This window comes from Aotus nancymaae, unplaced genomic scaffold, assembly GCF_030222135.1.
Source record: "Aotus nancymaae isolate 86718 unplaced genomic scaffold, 86718_ANA_hifiasm-v0.15.2.pri h1tg000029l, whole genome shotgun sequence".
NCBI lineage: Eukaryota > Metazoa > Chordata > Mammalia > Primates > Aotidae > Aotus > Aotus nancymaae.
This window is the reverse complement of record NW_026988442.1, coordinates 26,501,546-26,522,984: the sequence shown is the minus strand read 5'-3', so window position 1 is coordinate 26,522,984 and position 21,439 is coordinate 26,501,546. Positions and strand designations below refer to the sequence as shown.

The 21,439-nt window shown below is 49.3% G+C and overlaps 1 protein-coding gene across 4 annotated transcripts in view; it reads right to left on the bottom strand.

Annotated features, from left to right (window-relative positions):
- EYA2 (EYA transcriptional coactivator and phosphatase 2) overlaps positions 1–21,439 on the bottom strand; it is a 342,073-nt gene that overhangs the window by 1,203 nt on the left and 319,431 nt on the right. For all 4 annotated transcript variants that reach the window (XM_064382489.1, XM_064382490.1, XM_012467361.3 and 1 more), the window contains exons 12-15: positions 14,711–14,871; positions 7,169–7,283; positions 5,867–5,988; positions 3,592–3,692 (exon numbers count right to left, since the gene is read on the bottom strand). In XM_064382489.1, the coding sequence (XP_064238559.1) occupies positions 3,592–3,692; positions 5,867–5,988; positions 7,169–7,283; positions 14,711–14,871 (499 nt within the window). The remainder of the gene's footprint in view (positions 1–3,591; positions 3,693–5,866; positions 5,989–7,168; positions 7,284–14,710; positions 14,872–21,439) is intronic.

Sequence of the window (21,439 nt, the reverse complement as noted above, 5' to 3'; positions counted from 1 at the left end):
GGACCGCTTGAGGCCAGGAGTTGGAGGCTGCAATGCTCTGAATCTGTTACTTCAAGAAGAAAGTCACAGCTAGGTGCTGGAATTCCCCCCCAACATCTGACAATCTCCACTGTGAACAAACAGAGCTGGTCTTGGAGTCTTGAGCAGGTCACGGTAGCTAGCCAGGTCAGGACAACACTAATTTGCTTTCTTCATAGCTTTTGATCTTTTCCTTCTTTTTACAGCAGGTGGTACTTGCTTTAAGTTATTGTCATGATGTTGAGTTTTCTTTTCTTTTTTTTGGGGACAGGGTATATCTTTGTCGTCCAGGCTAGAGTGCAGTGACATAACCTCTGCTCACTGTAGCCTCAACCTCCTAGGCTCAAGCGATCCTCCCACCTCAGCCTCCCGGGTAGCTGGGACTACAGATGCACGCCATCACATCTGGCTAATTTTTGTATTTTTTGTAGAGATGGTGTTTCATCATGCCCGGGCTGGTCTCAAACTCCTGGGCTCAAGTGATCCATTCACCTCAGCCTCCCAAAGTGTTGGGATTAATGCATGAGCTATCATGCCCAGCTGAATTTTCTTTTATTAATTTTTTTTTTTTTAATTTTAGAGATGGAGTCTCACTTTGTTGTCCAGGCTGGAGTGCAGATCATGGCTCACTGCAGCCTTCAGCTCTTGGGCTCAGCTGATCCTCCTGACTCGGCCTCCTGATATCCAGAGAAACAGGAAAAAGGGATGCAGGACGAACTGTATACATACATGTGTATACGGAGGAATGACTGCTGGGGTTTCTCAGTAGTTTTAAAGATAATAAATAAGAGTACTCATCTTGTTTACGCTCGGCCTGTTCTGTAGTTTCTAAACAATTCCCAGAAGCAGAAAACCATCTCCTATGGGAACAGCTCTCATCTCTGCCTCCTCACTGCCCCAGAGTTCCCACCTGGCCCTCATCCTGGCCAAGCCTTCCTTTCTTTGCAAGGATGGATTCTGGTTGCCACCTGGCCAATTCTGCCCTCTTTAAAGAGTGTGGCTCACACCTGTAATCCCAGCACTTTGGGAGGCCGAGGTGGGCAGATCACCTGAGGTCAGGAGTTCGAGACCAGCCTGGCCAACATGGCAAAACCCCGTCTCTATTTTTGTAATCTACTAATTACAAAAATTAGCTGGGCATGGTGGCTCACACCCGTAATCCCAGCTACTTGAGGCTGAGGCATGAGAATCGCTTGAACCTGGGAGGCAGAGGTTGCAGTAAGTGGAGATTGCACTCTGTCATCAGCCTGGGTGACAGAGCAAGACTCAAAAAAAAAAAGAAGAGTGTGATTCATTTTTCTGAGAGAGAATGAGCACAAGAGAATGTTCCAGCTGCCTCTACCCCAGGCTTAAAGGCTCCAGAGTGCCAGTGGATTCATCACTCGTGGAGAGGCGGAGACAAATGACCCACTAAAGTGGAGATATTAACAACACTGTCAGCAGAAACCGCTGAAGGCCCCGGTCCTGTGGCCACATTTCACACCATTCAGGTGTCCGGCGGCCTGGGCTAACGCCTTCCATTCATCAGCTGAGAGAGCTGTGGGTGGACAGCGTTTCTCATGAACGCGCTGGGGGGTGGACAGCGTTTCTCACGAATGCGCTGCGGGGTGGACAGCGTTTCTCACGAACGCGCTGGGGAGGTGGACAGCGTTTCTCACGAATGCGCTGCGGGGTGGACAGCGTTTCTCACGAATGCGCTGGGGCTTCTGCCTCAACACCGGCAGACGGACTTTCACGAGAGCTGTGTGTGTGGCGGGTGTGTATCTAGTCTTCTCTGGTGGACTCTACTCTTGCCTGACTAGCTCTGGGGTGAAAACCAACTGTGGTGAAACTCATAAGTCTGTCCCCTCCTTGTCAGGCGTTTGGAGCAAGACACAGGTAGGTTTGTGTCAGATGTGTGACCTTAGGCAAATTAATTAACCTCTCTGAGTCTCAAATTCTGTCCTCTATAAAATGAGGTGTGGCCAGGCACAGGCCTGTAATCCCAGCTTTTTGGGAGGCCAAGGTGGGCACATCATTTGAGTCCAGGAGTTTGAGGCCAGCCCAGGCAACATGGCAAAACCTCATCTCTACAAAAAAAAAAAAAAAATACAAAAAATTAGCCAGGCATGGTGGTGCCTGCCTGTAGTCCCAGCTACTTGGAGGTTGAGGTGGGAGGATCAGTTGAGTCCAGGAGGTAGAGGCTGCAGTAAGCCGAGACTGTGCCACTGCACACAAGCCTAGGTGACAGAGTGAGACCCTATCTTTAAAAAAAAAAAAAAAAAAGGGATGCAATGATACCCACTTTGTAGGAGTTTTTGGAGGACTGAATACCAGGATGATGTTAGCAATCAAGTTATGGTGGTAGGCTGGGCGCCATGTAATCCCAGCACTTTGAAAGGCCAAGGCGGGTGGATCACAAGGTCAAGAGATCGAGACCATCCTGGCCAACATGGTGAAACCCCGTCTCTACTAAAAATATAAAAATTAGCTGGATATGGTGGCAAGTGCCTGTAGTCCCAGCTACTCAGGAGGCTGAGGCAGGAGAATCACTTGAACTCGGGAGCCAGAGGTTGCAGTGAGCCGAGATTGAGCCACTGCAGTCCAACCTGGCAACAGAGCGAGACTCTGTCTCACAAAAAACAACAACAAAAGTTATGGTGGTGAAGGGCATGGGGTTAGGGCAGCCCCTCAAGATGCCAGCCACAGCCGGCCACACAGCGGTGTGACTGACCCTTCAAGATCGTTTCTCCCCTTCTCTCTCAGAAGCAGCTCCCATTTCTTAGCAGGGCTCACAGCGGCTGCTAATAGAGATGACATCTCCCAGGAAAGGGGAGGAGCCTTCCAGGTGGAGGGAACAGTGCCTGCAAAACCTTCCAAGCTCCTCTCTCCCGGGGCCCTCTCCCAGGACCCTAGGGCTTCCCTCTTCTTCTGGGTTTCATCTGCTGAGACCCTACACATTTTTGCATTTCCTTGGGATTTGTTGCCAGGCAGAGATGGGGGAAACCAGGTCCCCCTAATTAAGCTCTGTGACATTAACAATCCACTTCCCAGGCCCCCGGGTGGGGGGTGGCAGCCTCTCTGGGGTGCTGTTGACAGGTCCAGACCCAGGACTTTGGCAGCTGTTTCTTTTCCAAGAACAGAGATGTGGCCACCAGAACCCCCTGCCCTCTCCTCACGGGCCCGAGATCACAAATGCAGGATTTTCTTTTTCATTAGCTTAATGCTGTCTTTATTAACTGGGAAGGGTTCCTGGAACATATGATCGGTAAGTATTAAATAAAACACATGCACGTGCACTGGCCCCCCACCAGCCTGCCCCGCCGGAGCGACTCTGGGCTCCCAAGCAGTTGTCCCAGAAACAATCCAGGACTACCAGGGGCGGCAGCCAGAGGCGGAGACGGGGATTTGTAGAAGGAAATTACTCAGGATGCTTCTGCGATTTGCAGATGGAACGGACCGCCGAGGAAGGAGCCTGGGAAGGAGGACCCAGCCAGCCACGGGGAGGGGAGGAAACCGTGGAAAGAGCCCTTGAAGACCATGACGGGCGCTCACAAGAGCAGGAAAACGCAGTCTGAGAGGCGGAAGAAGTACCTTTTTCGCTCCTTGCTCCTCTTCCACACCATCACCGATCACTACGTAGACAGCTTTTCTGCCGAATCTCTGCATTATCCTCTCGAAGCAGCTCTCCTTTCCTGCACGCACACAGGAAAGAAAGAAAAAGGGCTCTGTGAGGACCCAGGACTGCAGCCAATACCTGCTCATTAAGAGCTGGCCGCCTGCAGCTGTGCTCCCAAGGGCCCGATATGACTCATCTTGCGCTTGAGCAGACTTCTCAGGTGAGCACTGTTATCATTCCCAGGTAAGGATGATGACAGCTGCAAACACAGCAAGGGTCAGCAGCTTGCCCACGGCAACACAGCAGGAGGAGGCAGCGCGGGGGTTACAGCAGGCTCCGGAGTATCTGCAGCTGCCTGATGGAGGAGTGGCAGCGGATGCGCACCATTTGAATGCACTTAATGCCATGTGCTGGACACTTTTTTTTTTTTTGAGACAGAATCTGGCTCTATCGCAAGGCTGGAGTGCAGTGGCGCGATCCCAGCTCACTGCAACTTCCGTTTTCCAGTTTCAAGCAATTCTCCTGCCTCAGCCTCCCAAGTAGCTGGGATTACAGGCACGCACCACCAGGCCCGGCTAATTTTTTGTACTTTTTAGTAGAGACAGGGTTTCACCATGTTGGCCAGGATGGTCTCGATCTCTTGACCTCGTGATCCACCCGCCTCGGCCTCCCAAAGTCTGGGATTACAGGCATGAGCCACTGCACCCAGCCTGTTTTTTGAGACACAGTCTCTCTCTGTTGCCCAGGCTGGAGTGCTTTGGTGCCATCTCGGCTCACTGTAACCTCCACTTCCTGGGTTCAAGTGATTCTCCTGCCTCGGCCTCCTGAGTAGCTGGGACTACAGGCATGCGCCACCACACCTGGCTAATTTTTGTACTTTTTAGTAGAGACAGGGTTTCACCATGTTGGCCAGGCTGGTTTTAAACTCCTGACCTCAGTAATCTGTCTGCCTCAGCTTCCCAAAGTGCTGGGATTACAGGCATGAGCCACCACGCCCAGCCATCTTAACCATTTTTAAGTGTATAGTGTATGGTCTGAATTATTATAATTTTAAAATCAAAAGGCACTTTTATATAGTGTTTGGGCATAGAACTTCAGTAAAACCAAAATTGCTCTAAGAAAATGCTGCCAAAGTACTATGTTGATTTTCTTTTGCTCTAAGACTGAGTGACAGTATGAGACCCTGTCTGAAAAAAAAAATCTTAACTAGATTTATTTTGTATTATTATACATTCTTAGGTGACATAAGAATGAAAAAAATCAGCTCCCTGAAGAAAACCAATTATTTCTCGCCATGAAAAGATAACTGATGATAAACAAATGACGCTGTTGATTTCTAGTTATTAAATTCTCTTACCTGATGAAAGCTCTGAGCCTAGACTTGTTCTCTTTGTGAATAAGGAAGATTAGCAGGTATTACAGAGGTGTTAAGGACAGGCTAGCACTAAATCAAGACTCTCTCCTTGAAAGAGAATTAAGAAAGACCATGCTTTTGTCTCTGTGGTTCCAGGTTTAATTCAAAGTCATTTGATGAACAAGGTTGTCTGATGTACCACCTAAGTTACAATCATCTCATGTACGATGCTGTAGTGGGAACTGTTTTGCTTCCTTAGTAATAGAATTCCATGAGCTGGGTGCATCATCACTGAGCTACGAACTACATTTCCCAGCTTCCCTGGCAGCTCCTTGTGGCCATGTGACTAAACTGTGGCTGACAGAAGGTGAGTAGAATGTAATGTGCATAGCTTCTGAGCTTGGCCTTCAAATATCAGACCTGCTAGAATGACCATGTGCTGGAACTCTGATTTGACCCCATACATGAGAATAAAACCATAAGAGATGGTGGAAAAATAAAATGGGAGAGACCTGGGTTTCTGGATGACTTTGAGGTCAGGGTCACTCCACCAGCCTGGATCACCTACCTCTGTTCTGTTCTATGAGGGAGAAATCAGCTTTGGCTCTTTTTGCTAGCCCTTGCATTTTGGGGTGTGTTTGTTACAGCAGCTGTGCCTGTATCTGCACTCATACAGACACTCTGGAAAACTGTGGTTCTAACCAATTTCTTTAGATGCAGAGGTCAAGGCATGTGGTCTATGAGGGCTTCTTTGGGGATCTGAGTCATGGCCATGGGCAAATTCCATCAACTTCCCCAGGGAAGGAAACCTTAAACATCCCATTCCCAGGATGGAAAGCTAACCCTGCCCTCCATCCCTGCATCCCCCCTCCCACCGTGGTCTGGCTTCTCCCTACCTGTCTTGGTTGCACTGTAGATGTTCTCAATAGGAAACACAGACCCCAGTCCATATAGCAGGACTTTGGCCAGGGCAGGAATTAGTTGAGTGGTGGTGACCAGCACATTGACACAGTTGGGCCTAAGGACAAAGGAGACTGTGGATCAGAACTCAGAGGGACCACAAGGCCAGGCCTCCTCCCGCTGCATGAGCCTGGAGTTGGCTGGAAATCTGGTAGGCTTGGAGGCTGTGGCTGTCATCTTCATGGTTCGGGCCCAGGGATTCTCCAACTGTTCCTCTAAGCCTGAAGCTGCCTGACAGAGTGAATTGTAGTATGGGGGGAATAATTTTCTTATTCAAAATAGCAAATGTTTAGGCGGGCGTCGTGGCTCACGCCTGTAATCCAAGCACTTTGGGAGGTCAAGGCGGGTGGATCACGAGGTCAGGAGTTTGAGACTGGCATGACCAACATGGTGAAACTCCGTCTCTGCTAAAAATACAAAAATTAGCTGGACGTAGTGGCAGCCGCCTGTAATCCCAGCTACTCGGGAGGTTGAGGCAGGAGAATCACTTGAACTGGGAGGCAGAGGTCGCAGCAAGCCGAGATTGCGCCACTGCACTCTGGCCTGGGTGACAGAGCGAGACTCGGTCTTCAAAAAAAAAAAAAAAGCAAATGTTTATTGCAAGGGCCATATACTTAAATAGTTGCAGGTAATGTAAATGAGCAATATGGAACAATTGTAGGACAATAGGGAGAGGTGGGGCCTGGGGTAAGCTGGAGCCTGGATGCCAGTTCTTATCCTTTGAGAGAATCCAGAAACCTGTTGGGCCCTGAAAAGTCTCTGCAGCTGTTAGCTCAGCTATGCTACAGGGTATCCACTGAGTTGTGCACTTAAGCTTTATTAAATATTTGGGCTGGGCACGGTGGCTCACGCCTGTCATTCCAGCACTTTGGGAGGCCAAGATGGGTGGATCACCTGAGGTCAGGAGTTCAAGAACAGTCTGGTTAACATGGTGAAACCCCATCTCTATTAAAAATACAAAAATTAGCTGGGCATGGTGGCGGGCACCTGTAATCCGAGCTACTCAGGAGGCCGAGGCAGGAGAATCACTTGAACCTGGGAGTTAGAGGTTGCAGTGAGCTGAGATCATGCCACTGCACTCCAGCCTGGGTGACAGAGTGGGACTCTGTCTCAAAAAAAAAATTTTGGAAAATGTGCAAGTGAGAATTTGGGGCATCCTATTCTCCCAAGTGTGGAGCCAACACTGCTTACTGGGAGAAAGTTCAGTGGCACAGAGGAAAATGGGGGCTGCCACTTGCCGGGAGTTGATGAGGTTTAGTGCCTTCAAGGAGTGGGTCAGCCAGAGGTCTGTGAGAGCTTCCAGCTCGGCTCGGAGCTGTAGCCAGGTCTCCCTTTTGGGAGCTCCTATCAATCCTGTGGACAAAGGAAATAAAGATGTAGTCATCATATTAGAAAGATCTGGGGGATGAAGGTAGGGAACAGGAATCTAGTTACTGTACCCTGAGGGCTAAAATCTGATGCCACCCAAAATAAACTTCAGTCCAGCAGCTTCTCTTAATCTTATCCTGATATCAGTAGATTGATTGATTAATCCATTCACTGAGTGATCCACCCACTGATCCATCCATTCATCCATCCACCCACTCAATATCCACCCATTCATCCACCTACCCACCCACCCACCTATCCACCCATCCATCCACCAATATTCATCCATCCATCTATCCATCTACCAACCCACCTATTTACCCATCCATCCATCCACCCAATATCCATCCATCCATCCATCCATCCACCTATCCACCTATCCATCTACCTACCCACCTATCCACCCATCCATCCACCCAATATCCATCCATCCTTTCATCCACCCACCCAGCTATCTACCCATCCATCCATCCACCCAATATACATCCATCCATTCACCTATCCACCCATCCATCTACCCAATATCCATCCATCCACCCATCCACCCAATATCCATCTATCCATTCATCCATCCATCTACCCACCCACCTATCTGCCCATCCATCCATCCACCCAGTATCCATCCATCCATCCACCCACCCACCTATCCAGCCATCCATCTACCTACCTACCTATCCACCCATCTATCCACCTAATATCGATCCATCCATCCATCCATCCATCCATCCACCCACCTACCCACCCATCCACCCCGCCTTCCATCCATCCATGCATCCAACAAAAAATTCAGGAGTGTCTTCTAGGTGCTTGATATTGTAATAGGCACTGAATGCACAGATATGAACAAAAATATGCAGATGACAGAGCTTATATTGTTATGGTGGAGACAGGGAATTAATAATAAAATAAAAAAATAATGATGAACTTTTTTGAGTGCTTATTATGTGCAGGGCTCTGCTTTTAACGTGATTTATTTCATTCTCACAATGACCCTAGAGGTGGACACCATTTTTATTTCTGTTTTTTTAGGTGAAGAAACAGGCTTTGTGATGTTGACTGACTTGCTCACCATAGGGGGAAAATAATGGATAAAGGTCGGGCATCCAGGCAGCTGACTTCCAGAGCCACCCTGTGGGTATTTCTCAGCCTGCTATTCTCTCAGCCTTCAGTAGCTTTAAGATACAGTTCAAAGCCCCCAGCAGCAGGATCCTGGCTCTGCTGAGTCTCATCTCCCCACTGTCTTTCCATTCTAGCCCCAGAGGCCTCTTGTTGGTTTCCTGAAACACCAAGTGAGCTCCTGCCCCAGGACCTTTGCATACCTCATTTCAGAACCTGGACCACTCTTCTTATCTCATATCCTGCTTTTGCCTGGTTAAATCCCTCACACTCTGCATTTAGGCCTCGTCTTTTTTTTTTTTTTAGACAAAGTCTTGCTCTGTCACCCAGGCTGGAGTGCAGTGGTGTGATCATGGCTCATTGCAGCCTCAGTCTCCTAGGCTCAAGGAATCCTGCACACCTCCCACCTTAGCCTCCTGAGTAGCTGGAACTACAGGTGCCTGCCACCATGTCTGGCTAATTTTTGTATGTTTCATAGAGGTAGAGTCTTGCTATGTTGCCCAAACTGGTCTTGAACTCCTGGCCTCAAGCAATCCTGCCTTGGCATCCCAAAGTGCTGGAATTACAGGTGTGAGCCTTCGCATCCTGCCTCAAGGCCTCGTCTCAAATGTCGTTTATTCTGGAAGGTCTAATCTGATCTCTGCAGGCTGGGTCAGGTCCCTCTAGTTTATATTCTTCCAACACATGGTAGCTCTTCTTCATAGCACTTCTCACAACTAGAATTGTAAGTGTATTTGTGTGACAATGTGTTTTGCATCTGCCTTGGCCATTAAGCTGTTCACTCTTTGAGGGCAGGAACCAAGTCAGGATTGTTCGCCACCGTAGCAGCAGCCTCTGTAGCCGGAGCTGGTCTGTGCTTGGTGCCGAATCAGTATTTGCTGAAGGAAGAATGAATTCATTAGGACCAAATGCTGCCTGAGCCTGTGGTATTTAGACATCATCTTCTGTACATAGAAGATCCTCGTGTCCAAACTCCTCCCTGTGGGCTGCAAGGCCTTGCGTCATCTGGACACCGCCAGCTCTCTCACTCCGTCCTTGACCACGTGCTCCCTCGCTCCAGCCACGCTGGCCTTCTTTATCTTTCTGAAAAGTGTCGCACTCCTTTGATCTCAGAGACTTCTCATTTGCTGTTTGCAGCAGACACTGTTAGGTGCCATCCACTATCCATTTTTCTTACTTGTAATTAGTAAAAATATAAATACAAAAGGATCTTCTCATTAGTAATAAGAATCCTGATTTTGGTTGGGTGAGGTGGCTCATGCCTATAACCCCGGCACTTTGGGAGGCTGAGGTGGGAGGATTGCTTGAGCCAGGAGTTTGAGACCAGCCTGGGCAAGACAGGAAGACCTTGTCTCTACAAAAAATTAAAAAATTAGCCAGGCATGGTAGCTTGTGTCTGTGGTACCAGTTACTCTGGAGGCTGAGGAGGGAGGATTGCTTCAGCCTGGGAAGTCGAGGCTGCAGTGAGCCGAGATCGTGCCACTGCACTCTAGCCTGAGAAACAGAGCGAGACCTAGTCTCAAAAAAAAAAATAAATAAAAAGATAGGAGGGGCCGGGCATGATGGCTCATGCCTATAATCCCAGCACTTTGGGAGGCCGAGGCAGGCGGATCATCTGAGGTCAGGAGTTCAAGACTAGCCTGACCAACATGGTGAAACCCCGTCTCTACTAAAAATATAAAAATTAGCCAGGCGTGGTGGCGGGCACCTGTAATCTCAGCCACTCAGGAGGCTGAGGCAGGAGAATCACTTGAACCCAGGAGGCTGAGGTTGCGGTGAGCCGAGACTGTGTCACTGCACTCCAGCCTAGACAACAGAGTGAGACTCTCTCTCAAAAAAAAAAAAAAAACTTCCTGAGAGATGGACTCTGGATCTAATACTCCAAGTGTCCCCTGGTCACCCTTGCCCATGCCAGACTGTCTGCCACATTCCTCTGTTTCCTCTATGGGCGTGATCATTCTTTGAAGTGACTGAATTAAGAATTTCAAGCTAGGCACAGTGGCTCACGCCTGTAATCCCAGCACTTTGGGAGGCTAAGGCAGGTGGATCACTTGAGCTCAGGTGTTTGAGACCAGCCTGGTCAACATGGTAAAAACCTGACTCTACTAAAAATATAAAAATTAGCTGGGCATGGTGGCGTGCTTCTGTAATCCCAGCTACTTGGGAGGCTGAGGCAGGGGAATCATTTGAACCTGGGAGGTGGAGGTTGCAGTGAGCCAAGATGGCACTATTGCACTCCAGCCTAGGTGACAGAGCAAGACTCCGTCTCACAAAAAAAAAAAAAAAAAAAAAAAAGAATTTAAGTGCTTCGCTCACTTGTTGATGGTCTGTTTTCTCCACCCATTGAATATAAACTCAGGAAACAGGGACCTTGTTTCTTTTGTTCACCGCTGAATCCACAACCTAGGCCTTTGATGATGGACACATGGACGAATGAATGAGTGAATGAATGAACAAATCTTCTTACTGCTACATGTCCCATCTTCTCATTAGTCTATAAACTCTTGAAGAATACATGACCTCTGGTTTTCCTCTCTCTCTGCACCTTCCCCAGAGACCCTTAGCTGGAACCCTCAGTAACAATACAAACTCACAAGAACTCAGCACTTTTCAGTTGACAAAGGCCTTCCCACGTGCTGTCTTGTGTAGCTGACTGCACAACCACCCGACTTTGCTCCACGCCAGGAGATGTGCTTCACGCTGTTTCCTTGGCTTTTTCCTCCAGGCTTGGCCTCCTTCCCACCTTCCCCAGGTAACCACAGCGCCACTTAAGGAGAGCTTATGTGTGTCAGACGCCGTTCTGAGCACCTTCCTGTGTGAATTCCCAACGTCCTGGCATGAATCCTAGAAGCTGGGCAGCATCAGTGGCCCCATTTTACACATGAGGAGGAAACTGAGGCACAGGGAGGTCAAATAACCTGCTTAGGGCTACACAGGAAGTGGTAGAGGGAGGAATGACAGCAGCGCAAGGCCCCTGATTCCAACCCCTGCCTCCTAGATGGTGACTTACTAAGTATTTTCTCAAGCCTGTATTTTGCAGAAGTCTTTCTTCTAAGTGCACCTTTTGTTTTTTCCTGAGACAGAGTCTCTCTGTGTCACCCAGGCTGGAGTGCAGTGGCATGATCTCAGCTCACTGCAACCTCCACCTCCCAGGTTCAAGCAACTCTCTGCCTCAGCCTCCCAAGTAGTTGGGATTACAGGCACGTGCCACTACGCCTGGCTAATTTTTGTATTTTTTAGTAGAGATGGGATTTCACCATCTTGGCCAGGCTGGTCTTGAACTCCTGACCTCGTGATCCACCTGCCTCAGCCTTCCAAAGTGGTGGGATTACAGGCGTGAGTCACCGTGCCCGGCCTACCGTCTAAAACACTTGGAATCATGGGAATCTGTGGTGATCCCCAGGCTGGAAGTCGCGGCCACGCACCTGGCTAGATCTGTGATGCAAGAACAGCTGGGGAGGGGAAGAGGACCGGCATGCCGCCAGCTGTGGGCTCCTCACGAGGTGACAGCTCAGGTGATCTCCCCTCAGCTATGGGCGAGCAGAGCAGCCTGACAAAGCCCCGGCATTTCCCAGGCCTTAACCTGGATGGAGAGCAGATGCTCTCTGTTGGCCAACTCCATCCCTGTCTCCCCTACGCAAGCCTTCCTGCTCCCCTCCTCCCTCCATGCAGGGTTGGGTATGCAGGCATCGCCCAACATGCCAAGAGCTTGCTGCTTCACTCCTGCAATCAACACACTCATATCTGAGAGGCCAAGTGTGGCCCTGAAGGGCAGAGGTGGTGGACTCGCCCGACCTGGGACTCCACTGTGGCTCTTCTGCCTGGGCTGTGTGACGCTGGGCAGGATACTTAACCTCTGTAATGTCAGTTTCTGCTTTGAGCAACACAGATGATAAAAACATTTACCTTACAGGGATGCTGTGAAGAGTAAAGGAGCTATGCCATGACAACGGTGGCAAAACTGGCAGAGTAAGTGCTCCGTAAACCCTAGCTACTGCCAGGACTGCGCTCGGCATGTGGGCTGGATTAGAACCACAGCCACGAACATGATGGAAAGTCTGTCCCAAAGAACTGATGGGAAAGCTACCAGAGAAAGTGGAAGACATGGAACCTGAGGCTCCCAAGCAAACCTGAGAAGAACTAGTGACACATGCCACCATGTACTGAGTGCCTGCTGTATACCAGGCACAGAGTCATGCCTTTTGTATGCATTAACAATAAACCTCTCAATAATCCAGGGAAGCAGAAGTATTTGTACTCTCCATTTCTTTTTTTTTTTTTGAGACGGAGTTTCACTCTTGTTACCCAGGCTGGAGTGCAATGGTGCAATCTCAGCTCACCACAACCTCTGCCTCCTGGGTTCAAGCAATTCTCCTGCCTCACCCTCCCGAGTAGCTGGGACTACAGGTGTGCGCCACCATGCCCAGCTAATTTTTGTATTTTTTAGTAGAGACGGGGTTTCACCTTGTTGACCAGGATGGTCTCAATCTCTTGACCTCATGATCCACCCGCCTCGGCCTCCCAAAGTGCTGGGATTATAGGCGTGAGCCACTGCGCCCGGCCTGTACTCTCCATTTCATAGATCTAGAGACTGAGGCGCAGAAAGATGATGGTATGTATGTTGCCTAAGGCCACGCAGCTAGAAAGTGGCAGAGCTGGGACTGGAAGTGGGTTCTGTCCTGTTTGAGAAGTGGGACTCTACTCTTTCTAGAAGTGGAGGGAAGGGGCACCAGAAGCTTTTGGGGCCAGTGTGTAGCTTGCAGACATTATTAGCCACCTACTCACTCAAACCCTTCCTTTATGGGCTAGTGGTTGGTTCCAGGCACGGTGACAACCAGGAAGACTCCCAGATGTCTCTGGGGAGGGCGCAGTATCACCCCCAGCTAAAAACCTCTGGATTTAGGTCTAGAGAACTCCAGAATTCTCTAGACCACAGCTGAGCCAGCCTCGCCTCTAGCACCTTCAGACCTCTTGTTTGGGACAATGAATGAATGGTCCTAGGTTCCTGAAGCTGGCGAGGGGTGGGGGGGGGTGGTCTCTCCTTGTTGCACACATTAGAATCACCCAAAGACCTTTATGGATCCTCATGTCCAGGCTGCAGTGAGACCAAGACAGAAACAGAAACTCCTTATCTGGTTCCAATGAGAGCCAAGTGTGAGAACCAGTGACTTCAGGAGCTTCTTCAATTTTAATGCCTCCACAGTCACCTGGCGGGCTGGTTAAAAATGCAGATTCTGGGCCACACAGGTGGTACATGCCTCTAATCCCAGTTACTTTGGAGGCTGAGGTGGGAGGATCACTTGAGGCCAGGAGTAGTTTGAGACCAGCCTGGGCAGCATAGCAAGACGTTGTCTCTTTTTTTTCTTTTTTCTGTTTTTACATCCTAAGATATTAATTCACTGAGACCTTGTTTCAAAAAAAAAAAAAGATTTAAAAGCAGATTCTGAGTCAGTTGCCCAGGATGGGGCCTGAGACCTTGTGCTTCTTTTTTTTTTTTTTTTTTTGAGACAAGGTCTTGCTTTGTCACCCAGGCTGGGGCGCAGTGGTGTAATCTCGGGTCACTGCAGCTTCCGCCTCCTGGAAACCCTGAGCATTTTTTTTTAGAGATGGGGTTTCACCATGCTGGCTGGGATGGTCTTGATCTCCTGACCTTGTGATCCGCCCACCATGGCCTCCCAAAGTGCTGGGATTATAGGCGTGAGCCACCGTGCCCGTCCTGAGACCCTGAACTTCTAATCAGCTCCAGGGGGATGCTGATGTGGTTGGTCTGTGGACAATAATCTGAGCTGCAAAGACTCATGGCATGGGTCCCCCGCCTCCGATTCCAAGGGGGATTCTGGAATTCCAGAATTCGAGAGGGATTCCAGGGCTGTGAAAACACAGATTCTGGGCCCCAGCGCAGAGTTTCAGATTTGATAGGCCTGAGGCAGGGCCAGGGGACCTGCATTTCCAACACACCCGCAGGTGATGCTGTTGCTGGGGTTGGAGGGCCACGCTGTGAGAGCCTCTGGCTGTGGGTAAGAGAATGCCGCCCCCACGCCCACCCCCCACCATTTGTGGCCTGAAGAATCTTGGATCAGATGCAGCCTCCACCCCTCAGCTTTCCCACCCCCAAAGTGAAGGTGACAAAATACCAGTGCCCTATTCTGAAGGGTGTCATGAGGGTTGCATTAATGGGCTGGCACTGAACTTGTGAATCTCTCCGACTGGCGCCTTGGCACAGCAGGGACAGAATGGACGGCATCCCCCCCCAGTGAGCGTCCCTCGCTCGGAGGCCCGAGGCCTGTGGCACTCACCGCCGACGTTGTTCTTGTAGGTATTGTACATCTCCTTCACCCGCCGGTAGCGGAAGGCCAGCTTCCTCATCCAGTCCACGCCGCCGTGGACGCCAGAGCCCAGGCACAGGTTGGCTCCTGGGGCCGAACTGTGGAAGCCGTCAGCGGAGAAGTTGTATGTGCTGCGGAGGGAAGAGGGAAGGGATCGTGTTAGTGCGGGGGGTGCCGGGGATCGTCACTGGGAGACCACAGGCTCTGTGGGACCCACGGGTGGGTTTTCGGGTGTCCATGAGCCCCTCGAGGTGCACAGGGTCCTTGGAGTGTGCATTTGGGGACAGCAGGACCACAGCTTTTATTAGCTTCCTCGAGAAGGGTATGGTGTGTTTTGCTCTTACCTGATCTGCATCCACTTGCCTTTCTTTTGTTTTTTAATTTTAATTTTAATTTCTTTTTGATACAGAGCCTCACTCTGTCTCCAGGCTGGAGTGCAGTGGCGCAATCTTGGCTCCCTACAACCTCCGCCTCCCAGGTTCAAGCGATTCTCCTGCCTCAGCCTTCTGAGTAGCTAGGACTATAGGTGTGTGCCACCACGTCTGGCTAATTTTTGTATTTATAGTAGAGACGGGGTTTCACCATGTTGGCCAGGATGGTCTCTATCTCTTGACCTCATGATCTGCCTGCCTCGGCCTCCCAAAGTGCTGGGATTACAGGTGTGAGCCACTGTGCCCGGCCAACTCTTAGTATTGAGGGTATTGCTCTGTTGCCCAGGTTGGAGTGCAGTGGTGTCATCACAGCTCACTGCAGCCTCAACCTCTCAGCTCAAGGGATCCTCCTACCTCAGCCTTTCGAGGAGCTGGGACCACAGGCATGCGCCACCATACTTGGCCAGCTTATTTTTATTTTTGTAGAGATGGGGTCTCCCTGTGTTGCCTGGGCTGGTCTTGAACTCCTAGGCTCAAGGGATCCTTCCACTTTGGCTTCCTAAAGTGCTGGGATTATAGGCATGCACCACTGCGCCTGCCCCCTTATTCTGACTTTTTATTTGTTTTTATTTTTTATTTATTTTTGAGATGGAGTTTCACTCTGTCGCCCAGGCTGGAGTGCAATGGTGCGACCTCGGCTCACAGCAACCTCCGCCTCCTGGGTTCAAGCGATTCTCCTGCCTCAGCCTCCTGAGTAGCTGGGATTACAGGCACTGGCCATCATGCCCATCAGGTACCAGCTAATTTTTGTATTTTTGTAGAGACGGGGTTTTACCATGTTGGCCAGGCTGATTTTGAACTCCTGACCTCAGATCATCTGCCCGCCACGGCCTCCCAAAGTGCTGGGATTACAGGCATGAGCCACTGCGCCCGGCCTTGACTTATTTGTTAAGTTAGGCAGAGTCAGTTGCCTAACTGGCTGGTGCTTCACGGATATAAGCCTGGACCCTGAAAGAAGCACGCTGGGCTACAGAGATCCACAGTGGCCAGGGGCATTTCAGAAGCGACACAAAATGAGTTGCAAAAATGGCAGCTGGGAACCAAAGAGGAGAGAGTGGGTGTCTCACCACCTATAGCAGCTGGAGCTTGAGAATGAAAAAAAGAAACCCTTGCTTCCCAGAGAACACCATTTTCCCTCCTTCTACAGAAGCCTGGAAAATCCCAGGATTTTATCATAGCAGTTATAATAGAGCCTCACAGGACAAACCAGGGTCCCACAAGCTGTGGATGTGCAGTGCCACCAAAAGCTTCTGGGACAAAAATGAACGTTTCTTTAAAGAACATTGGTGGGAAATGCATCAGTATGGTGCTGTGGCTGTCTTAGGGTGTGAGTGTGGCTGAATTTTTTTCTCTGTACTATTAAACTGTTTCTGCGTTTTCTTGAATGAGTTTAAGAGTAGAAAAATGCATTTTCTCGAACGAGTTTAAGAGTAGAAAAAGGCGTGGTGGCTCACCCCTGTATCTCAGCACTTTGGGATGCCGAGGTGGGTGGATCACCTGAGGTGGGAAGTTCGAGACCAGCTTGACCAACATGGAGAAACTCCATCTCTACTAAAAATACAAAATTAGCAGGGCGCGGTGACGCATGCCTGTAATCCCAGCTATTCAGGAGGCTGAGGCAGGAGAATCGCTTGAACCAGGGAGGTGGAGGTTGCGGTGAGCTGAGATTGCGCTACTGCACTCCAGCCTGGGCAACAAGAGGGAAACTCCATTTCAAAAAAAAAAAAAAAGAATAGAAACAGAAATTTTATTTGTTTAAGAGATGAGAAGCAGCAGGAATGAAGTAACAGTTGGAAATTGTATGTTAAGTAGCTCTAGTGTAATGTCCCTGCTGTAGCCGAGATGAGGAAGGACAGGGTGAAGCTGTGAGTCTTTCCCCTGTGGAGTGGGGGGTGTGCTGAGTGTCAGCACACAGCAAGAGGTGACAAGCTGTCCCTCACCTACTATTCTGCAGCTGGGGCCTGGCCTGACTCTGAGTGGAGACCAAGCTTTGCAGCCTGGATATAAAACTCTTTCCAGGGAAGATGCTTTGGTGGTGCCAATACCCCCATCCCTACAGGGTCTGCAGAGCGACCTTGGGTGATGCCTCAAACTCAACAGCACATTTCACCTTGGGGGCTGCCTGTCCAGGAGGACGCTGGCCCAGGTGACTAAATCCCAAAGGCCTCAAATGTAGGCCCTGGTGTTCTCTGCAGAGCAGGCTGTGTGGACAGTCACAGGGAAATACCCACAAGGCGGGCGGAAGTTACTTTTTTTTAGACAGAGTCTTGCTCTGTAGTCCAGGCTGGAGTGTAGTGGCATGATCTCGGTTCACTGCAACCTCCGCTTCCCGGGTTTAAGCAATTCTTGTGCCTCAGCCTCCCAGGCACGTGCCACCATGACCAGCTAATTTTTTGTATTTTTAGTAAAGTCAGGGTTTTGCTATGCTGACCAGGATGGTCTCAAACTCCTGACCTCAAGTGATCCGCCCACCTCAGCCTCCCAAAGTGCTGAGATTACAGGCGCCTGCCACCACGCCTGGCTAATTTTTCTATTTTTAGTAGAGACAGGGTTTTGCCATGTTGACCAGGCTGGTCTCGAACTCCTGACCTCAGGTGATCCACCTGCCTTGGCCTCCCAAAGTGCTGCGATTACAGGTGTGAGTCGCCGTGCCTGGCCCTTTCTGCTTTTTTCTAAGTCACTCAGGATGTCTTCCAGGTTCTCCTCCTAGGTAAGTGAAGTGGGTGCGGATGTGTGGGTTGTGGGGCATGGGAGGAAGCTGAGGAGTGTGCAAGCCGGAGTGGCGGAGAACGATGCACTGGCCTTGCTGCTTTCCATCGGCGTGTACGTGTGAGTGTAGATAAAATCAGCAGCAGGTAAATCATAATGCTGGAAAGCGGTTACTTGGAGATGGTAGGAATATGGGTGATTACAGTTTTTTTCTCTGTTCCTCACTGAATTACTAAAAAATTTAAAAGACCCTTAGAAAATATGATATGACTATTCAAACATCTTGTTTGCACAAACACTTTCCCTTCCCCACGAAAACTGCCAGTGAGTTTATTACACAGGCGTGTTTTTTCTCCTTCTCAGCTCTCCCTCGGTGGGTGAGCACGGGCTAAAGATAAATGAAATACATCCAACTGGGGTACTTTTCCAGCACATTCTAAACCCGATGAGGAAGGGGCTAGGACTCTACCCCGTTGCAGTCTTGGCTCTGGAACCTCACTTTTAACTGCCATGCGGTCCTTCTGGCCTAGTGGGGAAGTTTCCAACTTGCTAGATTTATTCTTAGTTTTTTTTTTTTTTTTGAGACAGGGTCTCGCTCTGTTGCCCAGGCTGGAGTGCAGTGGCACGATGTTGGCTGACTGCAGCCTCCGCCTCCTGGGTTCAACCAATTCTCCTGCCTCAGCCTCCCGAGTAGCTGGGACTACAGGCACATGCCACCATGCCTGGCTAATTTTTTTTATTTTAAGGTAGAGATGGGGTTTCACTGTGTTAGCTAGGATGGTCTTGATCTCCTGACTGCGTGATCTGTCAAAGTGCTGGGATTACCGGCGTGAGCCACCCTGCCCAGCCAATTTATTCTTTTATTTTTTGGGAGAGTCTTACTCTGTAACCCAGCCTGTAGTAGTGGTGTGATCTCAGCTCACTGCAACCTCTGCCTCCCGGGTTCAAGCGATTCTTGTGCCTTAGCCTCCTGAGTAGCTGGAATTACAGGGGCATACCACCACGCCCAGCTACTTTTTGTATGTTTAGTAGAGATGGGGTTTTGCCATGTTGGCCAGGCTGGTTGTGAACCCCTAACCTCAGGTGATCTGCCCACCTCAGCCTTCCAAGGCTGATTACAGGTTGGGATTACAGGCATCAGCCACTGTGCCCAGCCATAGATTTATTCTTAAAAAAGTGAACACTGACCATTAACTTAGATGCTACCATGGGGAGATGTCTGGATGTTAAGAGATGGAGGCCCTTGGGGAGGGAGGGCAGGATCCAGAGTCCAGGATGGACAGGGGATCTGTGAAGAGCTTGCGTCTTAGAGCCAAGCTGCTTGGATTTGAATTCTGCCTTCCCCGCTGACCGGCCATGTGAGTTTGGGCAGATTGCTGAATCTCTCTGTGCCTCACATTCCCCAGCCATAAAATGGGGATGAGGATAAAAGCATCTCTATCCTAGGATAACTGTGCACATGCAATGAGTTATTCCATGTGATGCATTTGGAATAGAATATGGCACAAAACGCGGCCTCTGAAGGTTGGTTCTTACTACTAAATGAGAAAAAAACCAAGAGCCATTTCATGCTTGGGACCTAGCATATAGCAGGCACTCAATATATTCTTGAACGAGTAAGTGGAGAATTTGGTCTCTAAGGAAAAAAAAACAAAACACCCTCGGTCTGAGAATTCTCAAAGTGAGGTACCAAACAGCTCAGCATGAGTGAGGCAGGGTTCAGAGGAATATTGCCCTAAATTCCAAGCCAGCTAGCTACAGGGAAAACTTTATAGAAACAGAACAGCGCTGCTCATTGCCTTGAAAGGAAGAGTGCTTCCCAACGATGACTTCATGGAAAGGACCAATTAACCTTGATCTGGGGTTTATTTATTCCATCCATTGAGAAGTCCTGGCGGGGCTGGAGCCTTGCTCCTTGCCAGTCCTGATTGCAGAAGGGATTTTCTGAATGGATGATTTAAATGAAGTAGGCATCTGCCCACCAACCACTTCTGATTGTGCTGGGCTTTGGAAAGACTTACAGGGCTCAGGAACAGAAACTTTGATTTTTGTTTTTGCAGTAAGTTGGGAGACACACCTTGGAAGCAAGTACTAAGTAAAGTTACAACGACTGGTCCCATAATCAAAACATTATTTAGTCTAATAATAGATCTGATGAGCCTAAAGCTGTTGAATCGTGGTAATTTTGAATGAGCACAGATTAACTATGTTTCCATTTTTATAAAGTCTTCCCGAGGGTAGACTTCGAACATTCCAGCCCACGTTCCTCTGGAAGCTGTCTCATTTTAAGCAATGGGTTACCTGATTTCTGGAAGCCATGTCCTGGGAATATTTTCCCCTAGAAACCAGACATACCACTGATTCATTTGAGAAGTGTTTTTTGAGTATTGGCTGTATCAGTTGTTATATTAAAAATATATGCATGCTGGCTGGGCGCGGTGGCTCACACCTGTAACCCCAGCACTTTGGGAGGCTGAGGCAGGCAGATCACTTGAGGTCAGGAGTTCGAGACCAGCCTGGCCAACATGGTGAAACCCTTTCTCTACTAAAAATACAAAAAATTAGCCAGGTGTGGTGGTACATGCTTGTAATCCCAGCTACTCAGGAGGCTGAGGCAGGAGAATCACTTGAGCCCGGGAGGCGAAGGTTGCAGTGAGCTGAGATCGAGCCACTGCACTCCAGCCTGGGTGATAAGAGTGAAAGTCTGCCTTAAAATATATAATATTCAGAGGCAGCTGCCTCCTTACGAAGACTGCTGGAGGAGGAGACACACTCTGAGCTTGACTGTTGAGAAAAAATTGGTTGTAACATCTCTGGACCCTACGTGAGACTCTGAGCTTGACTACTTAGAAAAAAATTGGGGCCGGGTGTGGTGGCTCACACCTGTAATCCTAGCACTCTGGGAGGCCAAGGTGGGTGGATCACCTGAGGTCAGGAGTTCAAGACCAGCCTGGCCATCATGGTGAAACCCCATCTTTAAAAAAAAAAAAATTGATTGTAACATCTCTGGACCCTTGATGGGAGGAGAGAAGCTGAAAGAAAGGGTATTCTCAACATTTTGAGCAGATCTTTGAAGAATGTATACCAAACTCTTCATGGTGGCGATTTTGGGAGGTGAGGTCAGGTTAAGTGTTTGAATTTTTTCTGTTACGCATGCATTACTTCAGTAAGCAGGAAAAAGTTGCAACAAGTGAGCAGAGTTTAGTGATTTTAGGTGATGAGGAAGAGGCTGAAGGGTTGAGGGGTGAGGTTGTGATTTTTTAAACAAATTTTTATTCATTTATTTATTATAGTAGAGATGGGGGTCTCACTATGTTGCTCAGGCTGTATTCGAACTCCTGAGCTCAAGTGATCCTCCTGCCAAGGCCTCCCAAAGTGCTGGGATTACAGGTGTGAGCCACCACACCCAGCCAGTTGTGGTTTTTGAGTTTGAGATGCACAAGTCCCAGTTCTGGCTGGAGGCAGGCACACCTTGTTCTTATAAGCAGCCCTCCCCTCCCTCCCCACTTCCTAGTAGAAGGAGAACTTGATAATCAATCAATGGGCATTTTTGACTTCC